At 37.6% G+C, this 17,418-nt stretch overlaps 1 protein-coding gene across 1 annotated transcript in view; it reads right to left on the minus strand.

The window, feature by feature from the left end:
• COL12A1 (collagen type XII alpha 1 chain) overlaps positions 1 to 16,960 on the minus strand; it is a 95,622-nt gene extending 78,662 nt beyond the window's left edge. Inside the window, exons 1-10 of the mRNA XM_062488587.1 lie at positions 16,888 to 16,960; positions 8,632 to 8,748; positions 7,813 to 7,956; positions 6,870 to 6,926; positions 5,923 to 6,186; positions 5,654 to 5,818; positions 5,025 to 5,198; positions 3,926 to 4,216; positions 3,101 to 3,703; positions 1,450 to 1,722 (exon numbers count right to left, since the gene is read on the minus strand). Of these exons, the coding sequence (XP_062344571.1) occupies positions 1,450 to 1,722; positions 3,101 to 3,703; positions 3,926 to 4,216; positions 5,025 to 5,198; positions 5,654 to 5,818; positions 5,923 to 6,186; positions 6,870 to 6,926; positions 7,813 to 7,956; positions 8,632 to 8,748; positions 16,888 to 16,960 (2,161 nt within the window). The remainder of the gene's footprint in view (positions 1 to 1,449; positions 1,723 to 3,100; positions 3,704 to 3,925; positions 4,217 to 5,024; positions 5,199 to 5,653; positions 5,819 to 5,922; positions 6,187 to 6,869; positions 6,927 to 7,812; positions 7,957 to 8,631; positions 8,749 to 16,887) is intronic.
• Between the last annotated feature and the right edge of the window lie 458 nt (positions 16,961 to 17,418).

Raw genomic sequence — 17,418 nt, forward strand, 5'->3', positions numbered from 1 at the left:
TTTTGTTGTTGTTTGCTATCTATATTCCATAAGTATTGTTCTTCAGAGATAAGAGTGAAGTAATTAACAATACCAGTTTAAAAATAGAAACTTGTTTTCTATTAATCAGAAACACAATACTCAACTTCAAATCCTTTAAAAGCCTGAAACCAAAGTTAATTGCCAAGAAAGCCATCTGGCTCAAACTGTTTGCTAGATCTGCATGGAGAGCTGCTGATGTTTATGTGGCTGTAGAAGAACTCTCTTCTGAGATGTGATGGGATGTCATCAGATCACAATGTTAATAATTATTTAAGGTAGTATCAGTTACAAATGGGAAGACAGATTATTTTTGCTAAAGCTTTTCCTTCTCCTGTCCCTTATGCACACAAGCCACATGTTCTATCAGCCAAGAATTTGCCTGTTTTCCTAAGGAAAAATTATGTGTGGCCAAAATATTCTGACTGGTACAGTCATGGAAATGTGCACACTGACAGTGAAACCTGTATCTTCCAAACTTAACATCCAAACTAAGCTATTTTTTAAGTGTTTATTTCTATCAGTCTTAAGAGGAAAGAGCAATTAACAAATCTTCATGCTGTTTCTTTTGCTCCCTTGGAATTATTTATGTCACCAAAGGTTACAAATGACAGCATGGAATAATGAAAAAGAGTAGATCAATATTTTTAAAAGCATGATTTAGAGGAGACTGAGTTTTCTACTACTGGAATAGAAAATCAAATCTACTGTCATGCTGCTTTTTTCAACCAGGAGAAAAGCATCATGGTAATTCTACCAAGAAAAAATAAAGCTACCATGCTTAGATTTGCAGCCATTGATCGCATAAAACACGTACCGACATCAATGGAAGTTTTGAATCACTTATTGGATCAGACCAATGAACTTCTGATGAAAAAACAGTTAACCAAAACTCAAGCCCTTTAAAGCTTTTTTGTATATAAAACAAGATTACTGCTAGTGTTATATTAGATGACATAGCAAATTGCATAGGCACACATTTGTTTTTAAATGTATTGAAGTCAGCATGCATTCCTGCATCAGAGTCATAATTATTAAATAGAGTAGAATAGAACCAAATAGTTCTGTTGGAAAAGATCTACAATGTTTATCTAGTCCAACTTGAGTACATATTGACAATAATTCATGCCACAGAATTTAATACTGAGAACACACTATTTTATCTGAAAGGAGGCCACTGCAGAGGAACACACCATCCATCCAACCTTCAGGAAAATAAAAGTCCAATCTTAGCAACTTAATGCTTGCATATTACTGGAATTTTAAATCTTTACTGAATGCATTGAGATTCAATAATGTTTATTCTCATCCTGCATGGCAGTATGGATTCTCAGCTTTAGTTACCTGTTCCTCATTTACCTGTTCTCCAGCTAAACAAATTCTTATTTGAACATGTGACTCCCCTCTGTCTGAGAATAATGGGAATCCTACCTTCTAAGGTGGTTTCCTCTCCATCCAAGGGAGGGCCATCACCATCTTCATATTCAGAAATCACACTGACTGTGTAAGTAGTTTCAGGTAGTAAGTTGGTGAGAACTGAGCTAGTACTTGAAGCTGGTACTGAAACAATGAATTCTTCTCCACCGACTGCTACTTTATATTTGATGAGATAAGACAAAACCTCAGGTCCAGCTGGAGACCAGCTCACTTTGAAACTCTCTGATGTTATGTCAGAAAAGACCATGTTCTTTGCAGGTACATAAGCTGTACGGAAATAAAAATGTGCATATGAGGCATACCTGTCAGAATATGTTAAACACAAAATTTTTAAAATAAATAAAAAATGGTCCGCAATAATTTGATTTATTCTAATTCAAGAGGTATTTTGTTGATGTGCACAGTATCTGTTTTCTATACTTGTTTATATCTATCAAATTTCAAGATCATATCTAGGCTGCCTGAAATCATTCAACAGTAATTAAAAGCACCAACTCAGTGCTTTCTAGATCAAATTAAAATAGTCCATCTAAATATATATATATTTATGGAAACTTAATTTGGAATCTGATGATCAAATTTGGTTCCCAATTTCATATGTCAAACAAACAGCAATAACATTATGTCCTCAATGGAAAGTAAAAATGGTTGTTTTTTTTTTTCTTCAGATCTAGATTAGAAATAAGACAAAATAACAACCAGTATTTTTTCAGGAATGAAGTCAAAAGGGGAACAAGGAATTTGACAATAGGCACAAACACAAATCTGACATCCCAGGCTTGTTTTGATTGGCGTAGTCAGCCTAACAGTGGGATCTTAAAACTGTTTGAGCCCCCTAAAACAAAGGCTGCTTTGCTGGTTTGTTCTTCAAAGCTGTCCTGAAAAAAAGGCTTCTTATTAAAGAGAGTGAGGCTTTCAACACTGTGGACTCTTCAATAAGAGTATCCTACTAAGCACAGGTAGGGACCCTGTAGATGCAACTAATCATAAGTAACTTTATCTAGCCAAAAGTTGGCCATTTAGAAATCTTTTGAATGTTAAATATTACCCATGCTGGCATAATTTTGAAGCATGTGAAGACTTTCATGTGCTAGGTCATTTCACTCTTTACAGTTAGATTGCAATCGCTATCACCCAGCATCTGCATTCTCAAGTTGTCTTGTCTAAACCCATTTCAGAGGGCCATTAATTTCACCCTAAAAATGAATCAGATTGCCCTCTAGAATTGTTGGCATTACTTCCTTGCCTTTGAAAATCTAAGAGACAAGCTTAGGCTTGCCATCTCATTTTGTAGAGCTAAAAAAAGAATGCTCCGATAACTGTTTTACTTAAGACATTGAGTGCAAAAACAGAGTGTATCTACTAAGGTCATTCCAATAGACACACATTTAATTAGCAGGGGGAGAGGGGGGGAGGGGGGAATTTCTCCAATATTTTTTTTCATTTCCATTTATCTATTAATTTAACTTGTTGCTTTTAATACGCTTGAAAATGAGAAGCAAATCCCCAGTTATTAAAATTATCATTTGTATATGGACAATCTCATAAATATAAATTCTTTAGGTAACAATAAGCACAAAACACTGGTTCAGATCCTTTTTTCATTGCATTTTCTACATTCCTCAAAGTAATAGCAGTTACTTACATTTTCTCCTTATAGCAGCTAGTTCCTGCTCAATTCGTAGGCAGACAGACTGAGTAAGTTCAAATGATATTCTTTGAAAAGCATCAAAGTCTTCCACTGTGTAAACATGGGTGTCCGCGGGAGGTGATGCTATTGCTTCCAACTCAGTACGTACTGCATCCTTCACACCAACTGCAAATATTTCTACATCTGCATCCCTCAGCTTAATTGCAGGTTCTTTAAAAGCATCTGATGATTTTCCATCAGTGATAAGAATCATGACTCTCGGCACATTTGGTCTTGATCCTTTGCTGGTAACAAATACTTTCTCCCTCACATATGTCATTGCTTTGCCTGTGTTGGTAGATCCACCTCTGTAGGGGAAGGTGTTAATAGCCTGAATTATGTCTTCCACTTTGTTGTATCTGTTCAAAGAAAACTCCATATGGGGATCTCTGCTGTACTGGACAAGACTTATCTGTACTTTTCGAGGTGATATCTCAAAGCTTTTAACTAACACTTCCAAAAAGGCTCTTACTTTTACAAAATTGGCAATACCAATGCTGTAGGAACCATCCACTAAAAACACAACATCAGCTTTTACATCCACACCACGTGAGCATTCTGTGAAGAAAAAGAATAACCACTGTAAACAGATTTTCAATTGCCACATTGCATTACAAGCATATCTGCAGTTCATGTATCACACACAATGCTTATAAACAAAGTAAACTATGCCAAGCAAAGCTGTTTCTCAAAAATAATAAAGGTAGTATATTAAAACAAACATCAGAGGTTTCATCAATGAAGAGCTAAAATTTGAAAATAAGGTGTCTCCAAACTTACCCACTTGAACTTTTACTGGTTGTGTTTTTTCCATTATCGTTATTGGTTCACTGGGGGTCAGTCCTTTCATTGCATAAACATTAATTTGATACTCTGTGTCTGGAGAGAGATCTTTAACATTCAGAGCAGTAGTCTGAGGACCCACACTCAGTACATGTTGTTTTCCCCCGGCTATCATTGGAATGAACTGCAGACGATAGCCAGTTATTTGGCTTGTGGATGGATCCCAAGTGATTCTAACAGACTTTGAGGAGACCTGAGTGGCCACTAGATTGGAAGCAGGCTCCACCACTGAAAGAGATCAAAAGCAAATCCAAAATATTAATTACAATTATAAATGTATTTTGCTAACAGTTTCTATTTCAGGAATAGGTTTCATTATCTTTGCTGATCTTTACTAATTTGTATTTTTTTTAGCATAAATAGACAGAAATTAATTACAGGACAGTCCAGATGAGACATCAGTGACAGGGAAAAATATGAACAATGCATTTGTGGTCCCCCAAGTATAGCATAAGTACCAGAAGTGCTGCCCAGCTCTAAAACTGATTCAACTAAAAGTGAAAGCTACACTCACAGGAACATGGTGGAAAGCGTGAACAAATGCAGACTTGAGCAGAGTACAACAACAGCAGTCATCTCTACTGCCATTTTTGTCAAAGAATAACTAGTTGCTTAAAATCTTACAGGGCAAGAAAGCTGCAGTGATATAGCTTCATGTATTTGTTTTCTCAGTTTTCTACAGTTTTCATGCTTTGGTTCTTAATCTATTACCTATTCTGACCCTTCACCAAGCAGTTAGTTTTTTTCCCTTTAATACATTTTTCCAAGGTAGTGATGCCTGTGTCCAAACTGACTCTGATAACTGTACATCACTGTGTTGCCTTTGAAACCACGGAATAATGGAATAATGGAGCCATTCCAAATCTGCTACAACAAATCCTGCATTTTAAGACACAAAACTGGGACTGGTTTTCCACAATTGCTAAGTGAGGCAATGGATGAAACTCTAGAAATAAAGCAAAGGAAGTAGGGTAGCCTCTTCAATAGACATTGGAATAAACTGAAGCTATAAATATTTTTTTATAAAGTGTCTCACCTTCTTCCCCACTAACCAGTTCACCTAGTTGTTCATCAACACCGGAGCACACTTGCAAGATAATTTCATTCTGTATATCCACAATTCCATCAAAATTAGCCACATTGAACACATGCTTCAGTGATGGCTGAGATGCAATTAGCTTGAGTTCCTTTGCATCTGCTGCTTTGATACCTAGAAGTTGCAATAGACACGGCTGTGTTAAGTAGCCATAAAATACAGAAACCTGTGAATGTATGTGTGAAGTACCCAAACATCTTGGAGTGAAGCTGAGTTTAAATTAGTTCTGCCTTCTGTCATGATCAATAATCGAACTACAAAATAATAATTAATGAAATGAGGTGGCAGACTCAATTTTCACCCAGGGAAAATAAGGGTGTAATTGAAGAGTGAGGCCAAGGTTAAAACTATGCTTGTCAGTTATATTAATCTCCATGTAGTATCTACATTATTACCATCAAATTAACTCAACTGGTGTGTTCCACTCTGGAGGGCACAAATTACCTATTTTAAGGCATACACATGAAGAGAGTGGCATAATGAAATTCTTCAACCACACAGTCTGCAAAACTTATAAATCAACTTTTTATGAAAGTTAATCTCCCAGTCATTAGAAAAACTCAACCTACCCAAGGAAAAAACTTCAACTCCTATGTCGCGAAGCTCTCTTGCAGGAATTTCTACATCATCTTGAGCTTTTCCATCAGTAATGACAATTGCTACTTTGGGAAAGCCTTTTCTTGCTCCAGCAGACTCAGTGAAGGTGTTTTGAACAAGGTAATCAATGGCCTCACCTAAAACCAACATCACAAGTTGTGTCTTTTTAGACTTGTATGAACTGGGATTTAAAGCAAATTTGAACTATGAAATTAAATGCTAATATGTGAGAAATCTGTACCTGTCATTGTGTTGCCACCTTTGTAAGGTATCCTTTTAATTGCATCAATAAGGTCACTTCTTCTGAAATACTGATTTAAATTGAACTCTGTTCTTGTATCTGAACTGTACTGAACAACTCCAACTCTTGTCTTTTCTTCCCCAATATCAAAAGCTGATACGAGGGCAACCATGAAGTCCAGAATATATCCAAAGTTATTTCTTCCTACACTCCATGAACCATCTACCAGGAAAACTAAATCTGTCATTGCACTTATGGAGCATCCTGGAACACAACAGGGAAAAAAGGAAAACCAACTCTATTAGAAAATGAGCAATTGCATTCTTACAAATCACTGAGAAATGTCTAATGGAAACTTAGTAGGTAAAAGCCAAAGCAAACAGATATTTAAAAGATTGATCTTGTCTGGGATATCTTGCTTGGGGAAATATTACTCACATAAGTGAACACCCGTATGAGTTTTCTAACAGTCATTAACAAAAGGGAACTGCTTCAAGACACCTCTCATGCTAATCCACAAAAGCTGGTATGACACAACTGATGAAAACACCTAAACAAAACTTTTTGCAATGATTTGATGTTACAGAAAAAAATTATTTTGTTACCACTTGTGCCTTGCATCTTTATTTCCCCACTGTAGCTGCACAGGTTCTTCTGCAAAACCTTTTATCCTCAGCACAATGCCTTTCGTTAATAGGATCAAGTCACTCATGGACTTGCTCAGGTTAGATGCATGAAATCCCTAGTTTCAGTACCAACTTTGCACCTTAATCTTTCAATGCAGCTTATAAATTCCTTCTATCCCAATACCTTCACAAGTTTTCTTAACTCTGCCCAAATTCACAAGTTAACTTCTTTGGTAGGTAACACAGAAGCACAGTTTAACTTTGTGAGCTAGACTTCAGATAAGATAAATGTCAGATAAGTTGAAAAGCAAAGCACCTTACTTTGTAACTGAGCCTCAATCATCTTCTCCTCTGGTATCCCTGGGCCACCTGTCTGAACTACACAAAGCACAATATAGACAGAATGAAAGGGGGAAATAGGGTTAAATTTTTAAACATCAAAGAAAAGCACATAAGGAATTAGAAACATGCTTCTGACAAACCTCAGAATACAAAAACATAAATGCAGGCTCTGAATATACCACCTATATTTACAGGTTTGACAACACAAAATTCAGGGTGACAAAATACAGAAAATGCAAATATCTAAGAATCATCTGTATTTGTACATCTTGTACAGTCATTTCCTGAAAATAAACTACAACATGCCTTGAAGAAATACGAGTACTACCTCTCTCTAACACCTAGGGGAATTGATAACTAGTAATTTTCCCATGGTTCTTTGTGAAGCCTGAGACATGCTAAAAAATGTGTCATAGAAAAGAGTCTGCTGTGTATTTTTATTTATATTTATTTTATGTTTTTTTAAATTATTAATATAAATTATTAAGGCTTAAATTCCATATTTTATAATGCATTTTGGTATATTGTGTCACATTTTATTATTATTATTTAATTAATATTATTTGCTTTCTCACACAGGATGCCAGTCCAATTCATTTGTTACTGAGGTCAGTGATTGTCTTCCCTTTGAATTCAGAAGATGTAATATATAGGAAGCAGGTATAGCTCAAAAAACGTGGTGGCCTTCTGCCAAGAATTCTGTACAGGTTGTCAGACACTATATCCAAGTCAGTATCCTTTGATCTCTTGCAAATTTTCTCTGCTTCTACTAGGTCTAATGGAAAAGGGCTGTTCAGACAGCTCCATCAAGGGAGAGTTTAGGTATGTGGCAATTTTGTTGGAGAACTGGATCAAAGCCAAGTTTTGTGAATGACCACTCAGTTATCTTAATTAGCTTTCTAATTGTACTGCAGCTACTTACTTGTCAGCTGGCCAAAAACAGGTAGACTCTCCTCTCTGTCGTCATAAGAAGCAATTGATACAACATACTCTACATCAGGTATAAGATCTGATATGACAGTTTGGGTAGTGCTAGGTGAAAGAGTAAATTCTTTAGTAGGTCCATCTGCAATAAATATATAAAACACTCAATGCAGCTTTAAAATACAATAATATTGATAAGCTCATTGTAAAACAAAATGCAACAGCCAATAATCTATCTCAAACCCAATGATAATTTTAGAATTATACACTTTCTGTTTTCATGAAGTAAAAATATTGAAACATGAAACTCTAGGCTAATGTACTTTTCTTATAGTGAATAAAATTGCTGAAGTGTTTAATAAATTCCAGGAAATTTGGAACTTGAAATGTGCATTAAAAATGTACTATCATCTAACAAATCATGTCCTGTTCGGATTTAATATCACTTTTACATTGATTATTTCTCAAAGTGAAATAGAATAATGGCTGTCTTACACAGCGTAATACAATTCTTGAACTTTTAGGTGAAAGCACAGAAGAGGAGCAGTGATGATTCTACCTTGTTTTTGCACCTTGCAAAGCAAAGGCATCCAAAACTTGCTACTTGCAGCCCCAAAATGGTAAAACACTATGGCAAGAATAGCTCTAACTTGGAAGAATCACCATGTTTCCTGTATGCCCTTTGCTGCTACCCAGGCTTGATCACAAACTTCCAAAAGATTTTAATAGCTACTCTCATACCTAAGTTATATACAGGCAAAAGTAAACTCAACTTTTCAAAACATGTTATCACATAAAAAATTTTGACAGAACTCACCATTTGTTGGAACCACAGTTATTCTGTAACCCACTATTGCATCTGGTGGCCTTTTCCATGACATTTGAACATTATGTTCATCTATAATTGTAAAATTCAAGTCTGATGGTGGATTAACTGCAAAAGATTTATACCGTGTAGATGTTTAAAAGCTTGAACAAGTTTTGGCAAATGAATGAATAAAACAATTTTGAGCAAAGCTTACTAAAATTGTCTTTGCATAAATTTGTTTCCAACAAATATAAAAATATATTGTTGGAAAAAGAGTAAAATAAAAGCTGACAAAATACGACAAAACATCAAAGAGTATATGCATTACAAAGGACAGCACAGAACATATGTTTCTTGAGTTGCCAAGACATTCAAGAATGGCCAGCAAAATCAAGCACAATAGAAAACACATTTGGATACATGTACAATGAGTTCACAGATAATCACCACATATGCAAACATTTCACATAACAATTAAAGGAATTTTTTTTACATGCTGGGTGCAATCTGTACAAGCATGCCAAATCACAACCTGCTTACAATATCGTGAGATCATTTAGGATGTGGAGAACACAATACTCTTCTTAATTAGACATTGAAAGAATTGATCAGCCTTTTTAATATAGTCTCTGCATATGATATTTCTTATCAATTTCACTGAATCTAGCAACTTGGCAGAGAGAAGAAATAATTTAAAGTATACAGGAAAAGATTGGGCATTTAATGTTCAGTAAAACAATTTCTTTTGGGGTCTAGATATGAATATAGATGAAAAATGTATATCAGCAATAATGATACACTGATGTATCATTACATTACAAAATATGGAGCACTCCACCCCTTTGTTCCTAGAAGCCACTAAAGTGACATACTTTGCATATAGCAACAAAGGATTCAGGAACTAAGGGAATAATAGGTGGCATTAGTAATTGTTGCAATTTACCAAAATATTTGAGCTGATGCAAAATTCTCAAAAATAAAATTCTACCTGTTTACACCAGATTTCTGTACAATTTTAAAGGTGTAAACTATTGTTTTCATACTATTGTTCCCTTTGCAGCAGGTGTACCCATACTAATAGTGGCATTTTAACATAAAATGCCAGTATGGTTCCAAACAACACAATGGTTAATTCTGAAAAGACAACATCAAAATATATTTAAGGACATTTATTTTACAGAATTTATAGAAAATGGCAAAGAGGGCACCACTGAACTGAACAAATTACTGCAAATAAAACTTTTAGGAGCTGATGACAGAAGTAACTGAACAGTACAGAAAGAAATAGTTTACATACGCTAATTTGCAGCATCATGCATACGTAAATGAAATGTTGATTATTGGATTTTTAGCTTCCCACAATGGACAAAGCCTCCATGTACAAGGTTCATTACACAAAGACGTTTCATAAATATTTTATAATGATATTCTCTTTGTAAAATTATCATGCTTATTCATGCAGTATTTTACTGACTCACTGTCAGTGCATGGTAGGTGTATTATATATTATTGTTTAAATAGGTCTACAAAGTAAGATTAGATCCAGCCATACTTTCCTTAACTACTAGTGAGAGAGTTTTGCAGGCATTTTTAAAGGACAGATCTTCTGTTTCATAGAAGATCTCCATCATATGTCAGATTTAATATCAGATTTGAATATCATTTTAGAAGCAGATAAAGTAGTAAATGCTAGAATGTTTATTTATGAAAAGACACTGTCCAATTGCAAAAAGCAAAACTGTGCTAAAAATATGGTATTTTTTCTTTTAATTTTCTGTAATTTCCAACCATAGGATAATATGGCTTTATAACACTAATACAATAGATAACACTAGTACTGAAGTAAATGTTATTATTCCTGTTGTCCATACACAGGCAGTGAGATTAGACCATGAACCTGCATGCACAGATTATTCATCATTCACTTTATGAGTATCACAATGCTAGAGATGGCAAAGTAGTTACTTAGTATCAAAATCATGCAACACATGTTAATAGTAAAATACATTTAGCTGATAAGAATATCATTATAAAATATTGTTTCAGTAGCAATGGCTCAGGACAAATTTAATGCAAAGGCAGAGACAACTGACCTGAGCATGCTTTAAAAAAAAATCAGTACATGGAAAAAGTAGCACCACCAACCTTGCAAGTAAATTGGCATGTTGCAGCAGAGACTTTAGGCTTTAACTGCTGAAGAACAGCAGCAGCCCAACTTGTTGATATCCAAATGACCGGATTCCAGATAAACTGAAAAAGCTGACTGTGAGAAGTCTTTAGCATTTCAAAGGATTTTATTCCATGAAAATTCAGATGTCAATCTTGGCCGATAACAAGAAAAGTACATTGGTACATGAGTGTTGTATCCATTCATCCAGGTGATCATAGAACAGTGGCATTGCAGGGGAACTTGAACATCCCTTTGTCCATCCCATGGTCAAGACAAGATTGCCCACCCCGTGTCATTCCTGACATGTTTTCTCAGATCATTCTTAAAGACCCCCACTATTGTCAAGACTGACAGCTTCCCACAGAAATTACTCCAAAACCTCACTGCCTTTATCATCATATTTATTTCTGACACCTAATCCCCATCTTCATTGCCGTACTTTAACTCCATTCATTCTCAGCCTATGGCTGTTTTATCAAACTCAAGCACTGAATACTTCTCCCATAGGAATCCAAAAAGGAATCTTGCTTGAGTGAAAGAAAAAGCCGTTTGGATCCAATATCATCAAAATGTCTTCCAGATGGCCTGTGAGCTTTTGATACTCAAAGAGAATCTCCAAAATATCCATGGACCATCACAGGGGTCAGATTTCACCCAAGTGAAACCAGCTGTGGGGTGAAGACCAAACCATGGTCATATGACTGAGAGTAGTAAGCTGATCTGAAGTACAGAAAAATGTTTAGATGATAAAAACCTTATTGTGATAGTAAAATAGGGTAACTGTTACTCCATTTCATTAAAATTATTCTTCCAGAAGGGAATTCACCAGTGGAAAAAGAATATATTTGCAATACTGAATCAAAGCAGAGTCCTTGGGAAAAAAATCCCCTTGTTGTAGTAGGAGTTTGCCCCTTTACAGAGACAAACCTTAAAATTTCACTCAACAAAATCTTACATGTGATTGCAGCTTAACTCCAGCAAGCAGTCTTGATGTCAGGCTACTTGCAGCAGTGAAGCTGCACCTATTCTTAGTGTAGTGGCACTGCTAATCCTGCGTCCATCAAAATCCATGCCAAACCTCTCACTGACTTGTCAAGGTATAGGATCATGACCATAAGGTGTCTTTGTGCTGTAGTATTGCCTTCATACAGTGATCCAACTGTTGATGCACAGAAATGCATGGCTCCCCTACAGGTTTCGAGTAGAAAAGAAATATCCTGCTGTACAACAATCATGTTTCCACAGCACTAATTTTGACTACTCTTAGAACTGTGCTATGATCATTTCCTTAACTGGATCTTCTATATTATGTACCACGAAAGAAAAACAAAAGAAAAAATTGGACATAATATACTTAAAACATTGCCAGTTCTTGCGTTATATGCACATATAATAAGAATATAATTTCTGAAACAAAAAAAAAGCATCTTTCTCATGCTATTCATGTCTTATGTATCTTATATTATCTTGTATTACTTCACAGGTAAAATAAAAATTTTACAGCTTTTTGCAGATAACACAATATGACTGCTAGAGAATTCCAATTAACACCCTAACAAGACAGAAATAAAATATAACTGGAATATCAAGTGATTTATATCTAGAACCAGATTTAAATGTTATATAACTTGGAAGTAGCTGCCATCCCCAATCCCTATGAGAAACATATTTTGCGATTCCATCACTGGAAAGGACACACTATAATTAGCATGTAAAATAATGTGTTAGCCCATGTTAAAATAACATACAGTCTGCAGAAGCTGAAGAGTAAGCTCAGCCTTACCATCCCAGCAATAAGGCCTGCTGGGGCTGGAAGGTGTCAAAACTCTTCATTTACTATTTTTTTAGAAATTGCATGAATTTGATACAACTAGATCATGACCCTGGTTAATCTCCTCTGAAGTCTGCATTGTCAATACGTCTGGGAGAAAGAATGACCTACAGCCTAGAAATGTAGTAAAAGAGCAGCTTCTCAAAAGAGCAACTTCTCAGACTTGTTAGATATTCACTGCCAATCTCAGCACAGCAACATTGCCATCTCTATCTTTGCATTTTTTAAATTTTATGTATTGTATGACTTTCCTTCAAAATAGAAGATGCATAGCTCATAGATGTATTTTGAAAAAAATTCATTTAAATCTATATACCTATACAAATACATATGTATCTCAACATAACACGTACATATACACACCTTGTATGTATGAATATTTACCAAATTTTGCATGTTTCTGCATATGTATGTATGTGCATGTGTATATACACTTACAAATGCATGTATATTTTGCTTTTAATTAGCAGGAAAAATAGAGGTGTATAGTCACCCTCATGTATATAAAAAATTCAATTTCACGTGTCAATCTACATGGTTTCTATTTAGGAACTTTGAAATCAACAGTTTCTTCCTCAAAAGATATTGCCATCAAAAGATAATAAAATATATAATAAAATAAAGTTGTCCTACCAACCAGCTTCAAAACTTCAAAAGTGTCAGTTATCCCAGATCACCACTAAATCATTCAGTCAATGAAAATTAATGTACTCAACACAGCTTTATTACAAGCCAAAAAATTCTAATCCTCTGCAACTGCTGTGCTGCAATTATTTGTCACTTACTGTACTGGGTATCCTGGTAACAGATTTTACACCAGACAAACCTTTTTATGCACAACACAAAGGTTTCACTTTGATCAGTGATGCCCTCCTTCCTTACCTCTAGCCTAGAAAACAGATTTTTCTACATCTGAACCAATTCCTGAAAAATGGAAAAGTCAACACCTTCAGAAGCTCAGTCAGGTTACACAAAACCAATGGTTTCCTCATTTCTTTTCTGTGCCTTTGAAAATCCCTCTGTATTAAAAAACATGATGTGCTACAGAAGCCATGACAATACCACAGTAGTAACTTGAGGTTATAACTAATAGATTCTTCACATGCTAATATACTTGACTTAACTATGACTAAAATAAGAGCCCTTGGCTCTCTGTGATCACAGACCAAAAAAATACTGTAACAGAAACAAATTCTGACATGTGGACAGATATGGAGTGCACTGGACTATTGCTGTGCTGGACTAAAAAGGCACAAAACAAAATATAAAATGCAGAATCACATACAAAGAATTTAAACGGGGAAAGAAATATCAGAAGGATTGCAAAATAAAACAAGAAGAGTTACACTGTAGCAGAAAAGAGCAAAAAATGCTGAGAATGAAAACAGACTTGCTTCCTTGACAGCAGTAAACAAATAACTTCCCCAGTGAAATGGCATGAATACATTCAGACTCTATGTGGGTTTTACCTCCTCTACTCCGACACTGACTGACCAGCTAGAAACTCCTGTTCTGCTGTACCTCTGTAGAAAAGCTCTAATATCATTACTGTAGGTCACTGCCTTACAAAAGCAGCAGAGCATAGCTCTCACTAAGGACTTCAGAGCATCTGTGATGCTGATGAAGAGTCTATTTCATACTGGAAAGTTCAGGAATCTATGAACAGCAGCATCAGATAAACAGAGTGCTCCCAGGGGAGACTGAAAAATGAAAGCTGAAGGATGGAAGAAAACTAAGCTTTTTCTGTCCTCTGCTCTCACCCCATCTTTCCACCTCATATCGATAATCTTTGTCACATTAAATAGCCCTCTCTCTCATTCTCTCATTTCTTCATACCATGAAGTGTCTACCCACACCTTTAGGCTGAAAGAAAATTTAAAATGCATGCCCTGTGAATGGTACACAGAGTCAAAAAGACTGACTGACTGACTGGTGGGGGAGGATCGCTTTGCCACAAAGAGAACTACAATAATACCAAATGTTCACAGGAGAAAGTCAGTTCAGCAGACACAATTTAAGTTGCAATGACACCAGAATAAAGTAAATAAATAAATAATTTTCTAAAGTAAATAAGACGCCATTTACAAAATTATGCAAACTTGCAGCATAAAATTAAAACAGTGCAAAAGAATGACCCGCATACTGCAAACAAAAACCCCACTGTAAAAATCTCTACAAAAGCAGTTCCCACCACAACAAGTCCTAAGGTACTCCTAGTTTTGAAATTTCATTTTCAGCACCACTATTTCTTACTCCATTTTCAGCACCACAATTTTTCACCCCACACTTCTCTGCTCTTACTTCAAAACTCTGGAGCTAGGAGAATTTTCTCATAGAAACATGATCACTGTAAATTTGGTATTTTATTTACCAAACATTTCTAAATGCAAAGTAATATAAGTTCTGTCCAAAAGCCCTCTACAACTCTCAAGATCAGACTTTATCCACTCTTTTGCTTGGCAATAGTGCACCCTCCAACATCTAATCGAGGTCATCCAGCTATGTGTCAAGATTTGCTATTATAACTGTGCTGCTCCAAATACATTTTTGTAGCTTGCTTTAACAGTACTGAAGCTATGACTGGTTTAGTCTACACTATAGCTAAATAAGATACCCTCACTTGTGTTCTGAAACAACATACTCCATACATGTAATGCACAGTGCAGGACAACAGCAATATTACTCCAGCTCCAAGTGAACTCCCTTCTAAGATGGGGAAGAATGCACAAACACATCCACTCCCTTCCTCCATCAAAACTCTACACTTTCTCTGCTTTGTCTGGCACAGCAGTCCTGTGTTTCAAATGCAACTCTGAAATGACTTCAAATGACCTTTTTCAGTTCCTTTGCCAACAGCAACACAGCACGAGAGGAAGGCAGTGGACTGATTCTCTCTTAGGGTGACCAGATATTGCATTAATGGCAAAAATGCCATCTTTTTCCAGAAAGCCAGTGTACTTTACATCTACATGCCCCAAGCAAGCACAACTGCTTGGGGGGCAGACACTGCGGAAGCATCTCTGATACCCCATGCTTTTAGAAGAGATCAGCCAAGGTGACCAGGTCCAGACAAGGAGCTTGTAGCAGGCCATGATCAGGGAATTTGTTTCAGGTCAAGACAGAAAGAGAAGGAAGGCAAAAAAAAATGGAATTATCAGTTGCTGGCTTCTGTTTTTTTTTCCCAGGAAATCGAGGGGAGTTCACACCTATGATGGAGTCAGGTCCTGGAGGTCAGATCAAGTCATTTCAGTGCAGGACGTACAGCCTTTTTATTTCCCCCAGCAGCCACTGCTGCCAGAAATGCCAAGACTGTGACCAAAAGCACAGCAAAGGGCACGCTGAGGGCACAGGACGCAGCTGCTGTTAATCCACTGGGGAGCAAATGCCAGGCCAGGCCATTTGAGCCAGTGAAAATGGGTCTCCCCACATCTTCAGCCGGAGGCAGGATGCTGCCAGGGCTGGCAGGAGCCCCAGCCTCCAGAGAGACTGCACCGAGGGCTGAGGAGAAGAAGAAGGAAAGGAAAAGCCTTTTTGGAGGTAACAGTACCACACGCATGCCAGAGCCTCGGAGCCCTGGCTGCCACAGCAAGGCCTGGCCCAGCCTTCCCTTCAGCGGTGCCCATGCCGTGCGTCACGGCGCTGGCAGCATCTCCCCAGGCGCGCTCCCCAGGTCAGACCCGCCACAGAGGTTGAGGTGTCCCTGAGGGAGGGTCCGGCCACCCCGAGGCTCAGCCGGGGGTCGCCCCGCCGAGCAGGGGAGGCCGATGCAGAGGCGAGGATCCGGCTGGACAAAACACACAGGCGCGGAGAGCCAGACTCTGTTGGAGCATTTTATTTCAAAGTTGCGAGCTGTCTTAGTAGTAGGTTTTCTGTTTCCTCTCTCAACACTACCAAAAGAGGCCAGAGACCAGCCCTTCTTGGTCCATCCTGGGGGCAGAGCCATGGCCCCAGTGGCAATGGGCTTCTCGGGGCACCGTGCCCGGTGGCCACAGCAGCTGGCCCACGTACTGTCTGTGGGGTGGTGTGGACAGCACACCAGAGGGACAGAGAGAGGGAGCTACGGTCCGGCTCGCTAGCCGGGAGAAAGAGAACACAGAAGGAGCTGGGCAAGGAAGGAGAGGCGTTTCTCTGAAGGAGAGAAGGAAAGAAGGTGAAGTATTCACACTCAAAAACAGAGAGGGAGAGAGCCAGTAGCTCAAGGCTGATTGGGAGATTTGCTGGTCAGCGGGGCACCGGGGCAAGAGGGCAGGGAGGAGAAGGTTACCTTCAGCCTCGATGGAGGAGAGGAGGGTGGCTGCACACAGAGCAGCGACTGCCGAGCACAGCGCTGTCTTCATTTCTGCCCTTTCAGATCACAACAACATGAATGGATCTGCAGTGATGGGGAAGAGAGGAAGGGGAAAAAACGAGAAGGAAATGATACATGTGGATTAAAGGATTGCGTGGGTGTATTCATGAAACATAAAAAAGACAAACCATGGATTTCACTTTGTTCCCTTATCCCCAGCCCCCACCCACGGGACCAGGTTGAAACCTCTAGACTTGAAAGCTGTCCAAGACGACAAAAGATCTGTATGACTAACTGAAGAGTCTCATCTCACAATAATGTGCCTTTTGTTGCTGAACTCTTTCCAATCACAGTAAGCACATGAAGGTTTAACCTAGTTAGGGTTAATTTGATCAGGGAAGTGCAGTGAAGATCTGTGCCTCCACACAGGCAGGAGCCAGAAGGGAGCTCCATGACTTCATCGCTGAATGTGATGATAGCTAATTCAGAGGTCATTCCTGCCTTGGA

The sequence above is a fragment of the Cinclus cinclus genome, chromosome 3 (assembly GCF_963662255.1).
Source record: "Cinclus cinclus chromosome 3, bCinCin1.1, whole genome shotgun sequence".
Taxonomy (NCBI): domain Eukaryota; kingdom Metazoa; phylum Chordata; class Aves; order Passeriformes; family Cinclidae; genus Cinclus; species Cinclus cinclus.